This window comes from Cibotium barometz, chromosome 18 (assembly GCF_041138505.1).
Source record: "Cibotium barometz isolate CiBa-2024 chromosome 18, ASM4113850v1, whole genome shotgun sequence".
NCBI classification, from domain to species: domain Eukaryota; kingdom Viridiplantae; phylum Streptophyta; class Polypodiopsida; order Cyatheales; family Cibotiaceae; genus Cibotium; species Cibotium barometz.
The window spans coordinates 30,808,988-30,812,923 of record NC_141063.1 but is presented as its reverse complement, the minus strand read 5'-3'; the positions used below and the strand labels follow the sequence as shown (position 1 = coordinate 30,812,923).

Here is a 3,936-nt window from a genome sequence, read left to right as displayed (position 1 = left end):
CAAAAATTCAAGAATCATCATTTTTCAATCAGAATCCAATTCAACTCATCAGTTCTCAATCAAAATTTTAAAATCATACCAACCACATTCGAATTCATCTGGATAGCATTTTAGCTTATAATTTCAAGATCTTAGATTTACTCGTATATACTGCTAGTAAAGAGCTACAGTTATACCCTCGGTATAGCCAAGGTTAGTCGTTAGTCATATAGCATCTCGTGTGTCTTTGTGAGAGCTCTATGGTCAGAAGCTTGGATCTAGTGCAGACATGCACCTGCTTTATGCAGCCGATCTAGTTAGCTCAGCTCGTGGCTCGGTGGGGACAGCCAAGACTTGTGGGCTTGCCCACAGCTGTCAAGGTTGGAAGGTGAGTCAGGCCTGCACCCCCTTCACGTTTGTTGGTTGTTTGCAGGTTTCGAGTCTTGTACCATGAGCGTTCTACGAGGTGATTCGATGGGGATTTGACAAGCACATGCAATGATATTTAAATTCCAAAGGGTCAAAAACCATTTCCAACTTTTTTTTGTCACAGAAATGCTGGTTGAACAAATCACCACCTGAATCTCATCAGCCAAAGGTTACCAGCCGCAAGTGTCAGCTCCCAGTCATCTGCCTACAGAATCCCTGACCTCCTTTGTTCCAATTCACTCCATGTCACATCCTCCTGCAGAATGTTTCCCATCAGCTGTTCCCAAGGGCTGCCTGTCACATCATCCATCCATCACTCATGGCTTCTGCAAGAGGCCAGTTTTTGAAAAAAGAACCCATGGCTTCATCAGTTGCCCTCTCCTGAAGAATCGACCTCCCAACGGCCATTCAAAAATTTGTACAAATCGTCCAAGCTTCCACACCTGCCGCACACTGATCAGGGCATTCCCAACAACATCTGAGACAAATCCACTTATAAGTGCATCTGCTTCTCATCTACAAGGGCTGCCTTAATTTCACAATCATGTGAAGTAAAACGCCAAGCAAGCAGCAGATATAGAGCAAGCAAAACCACAAAGCTTAACATAAACCTACTGATGCTGCACCATGCATGTTTGACAACAAAACATATGACACATGATTTTTCGGATCAGATTCAAAGGCACAACCTGCAGCATGATGTGCCCGTTCTCTGTCTAAGTGTGTTGTAGAAGAGCCTAGTAAAGTCATCCATCCCATGGTAGTAGGTCCCAAAGGCATTTTCCTGATCAAGTCTTCTGCTTCATCCAACCTCCCCGTCCGACCTAGAAGGTCAATCATGCAGTTATAATGTTCTGACATGGGTGCGATGCCGTAGCGTTGACTCATTGTCAGAAAACAGTGAAGGCCCTCCTCTACAAGTCCAGCCCGGCAACAGGCAGAAAGCACGCTAGAGAACGTAGCCAGGTTTGGGGCCATCCCTGCAGCTAGCATTTGCTGGTACAGTTCAAAGGCCTTCTTACCCTCCCCATTCTGAGCAGATGCTGAAATTATTGAATTCCATGATGTTGCATCCCATTTTCTCATTTTCCAAAAGGTTCTCCATGCATAGTCCAAGCTCCCACACTTGCCATACATGGTGACAAGGGCATTCGCAACAAAGACACCTAAGTCGAATCCACTTGACACAATGCGTGTGTGAATCCGCTTCCCATCTATGAGTGCTGCCTTATTTGCACAACCATCAACAAGACTGATGTAGGTAACATCATCTGGTGTGATGCCCTCAACATCCATCTGATGGAGAAGGTGAACAGCCTCCTTGACCTGACCACACTTTGAAAATGCTACCATCATAGCAGTCCAACAAATCACATTTGAATTGGACAAACTCTTGAATACCATACAAGCATCCTTGGAACTCCGGTACCTGCCATACAAGTGAATGAGAGCACTTCCTATAATGACATCTGAATTGAGTCCGCTCCCTGAAATGTACACATGAATCCATTTGCCTTCAGCAAGGTTTCCCTGCTTGCCAAAGGCGTTGAGGACAGACATAAAGGAGGCTCTGTTTGGCAGCATGCATTCATGCTGCATTTGCCAAAAGAACTGGATGGCCTCCAGCCTTTCATACTGAGCATAAGCCGAAATCATGGCATTCCAAGTCACGATATTCCGATTATGCAAACTGTCAAATACATTGCGTGAATTTTCCAGTCTCCCACATTTTGCATACATGCTGACAAGCCCCGTTCCTAAAACAACATCTGACAGGAGTCCCCAGCTGACAATGCAGGCATGCACGCGCTTGCCTTCAGCAAAAGCTCCCAGGATGGAGTAAGCAGATAGGATGCTAAGAAGAGTGACATTGTCTGGGATAACACATTCCGCCTTCATCTGATGGAAAAGCTGTACGGCAATCCTGCCCTCCTGGTTATGGACACAAGCTTCTATCATGATACCCCATGAGAAAACATTTCTCTCATCAGTTTCAGCAAAGACATCAAATGCATCATTGACAGCCCCACATTTGCCATACATCTGTATAAGGAGATTCGCTAGAAACACGGTTCTAGCATGCCCACTGTTCCGGATGTGAGCATGGATAAGCTTGCCTTCTAACAAGTTCTTAGAATTACCACAATGTCTCAAGAGAGAAGCATACCTTGCAAGGTCGACAGGTTTAGGTGTTTTGCCTTCATTTGAGATGGGCCTTTGTGTGATGCTGATACAGAGCGGCCTGAGGCAGGGTCCAAAAAGGCATGGACGAGCAAACCTTTGCAGATATGCGTGCACGAAATCTCCGAGCTGATGAGCTTTAGAAATCTTCCACGCTTGACGGGGCATCATCCCCACAGGGAGATGATCAGTTCCATACCAGCCTGCCCGGACAAGCCCAGCAAGCACAGACGGCCCGGACGAGTCTTTTGTGTGTTTCCAATAGCCACTACTTAAATTTGAAGCCCAAAATGGGTATCTGAGCCATTTTTCGGTGACAGCAAGGATCACACGGATGCTATCGTGTGAGTGAGGCTATTTTTCTTGCTCATGGTGGTTTGGACCGAAAATGGCACGAAGTGCTCCCACTCTTGTGTCCTTCACTACCCCGACAGCACATTGAGGAGTGTGTAGAAGAAGCCAGGCAATTCGAAGCCTCAAAGCAAAGTGCAAGAGGAGGCAGGCAACCATCGGGATCCCAAGCTCACAACCATCGGGATCCCAAGCTCACAACCACCAACTCTTGAAATGTTGGTGTTATGAACCACCAAGTACATCGAGGGATACACCTACCCACTCACCTGTGGCTACAAAAACGGATTCTCCTCTTATGGGCGAGTCTCTATGAAACCTCCCCATAGATTAAAATTTAAGAGACACATGTTTCCATGCCTTCTAGCACACGGCCCACACAAGTCTATACAAAGAAGAGGGCTAGGGAACTTGTGCATGGTACTCAAACTACTCTTGCATCACTATACACTCCAAAGCTCAAGCAAGAGACTTGCAGAGCAACAATTTTTTTACCATGCTCTTGACTATCCAAGAGTACAGCAAACTCCCTAGACCTATTCCTAGCTGCCTTTTTAATGCTGCCCTTGAGCCTGATTCTGTTGGTGATGTCATGAAGGGCTTTGCATGTGTGCTAATGGATAATATGTACTCAAGACCCTTAAAACTAATCTCCTGGAATGTAAGGGGTATGTGTAGCCCAGCCAGGCAAGGCTATGTCAGGCACTTGCTCAGTCAGGAGAAGCCTGATTTTTTGTTCCTACAAGAAACCAAGACAGGCTCCATGTTGTTTAACATGAAGCAGTTTGAATGTATGGTAAGCACCTCAGACAGAGGTACTGGGGGCTGTATGACACTAGTGAACATGAGACATAGAGTTGAGGAGGTAATCAGGCCCCCCTGTGGTAGAATGATTGCATGTAAGGTCCATGTGGAAGGTGAAGTGATTGGTCTCATTAATGTGTATGCACCCAACTCTGAACCAGAGTGAAGACCGGTGTGGGATTTGCTTTACCA

The 3,936-nt window shown here is 46.0% G+C and overlaps 1 protein-coding gene across 1 annotated transcript; it reads right to left on the bottom strand.

The window, feature by feature from the left end:
* Positions 1–1,008: 1,008 nt before the first annotated feature.
* Positions 1,009–2,451, bottom strand: LOC147629195 (pentatricopeptide repeat-containing protein At1g11290, chloroplastic-like). The gene has a single exon (XM_086812874.1). The coding sequence runs from the start codon at positions 2,449–2,451 to the stop codon at positions 1,009–1,011; it is 1,443 nt and encodes a 480-aa protein (XP_086669000.1).
* Positions 2,452–3,936: the final 1,485 nt, after the last annotated feature.

Excerpts from the sequence above, each read along its gene's own strand:
- LOC147629195 (XM_086812874.1), bottom strand. The coding sequence starts at position 2,451 with ATGTATGGCAAATGTGGGGCTGTCAATGATGCATTTGATGTCTTTGCT.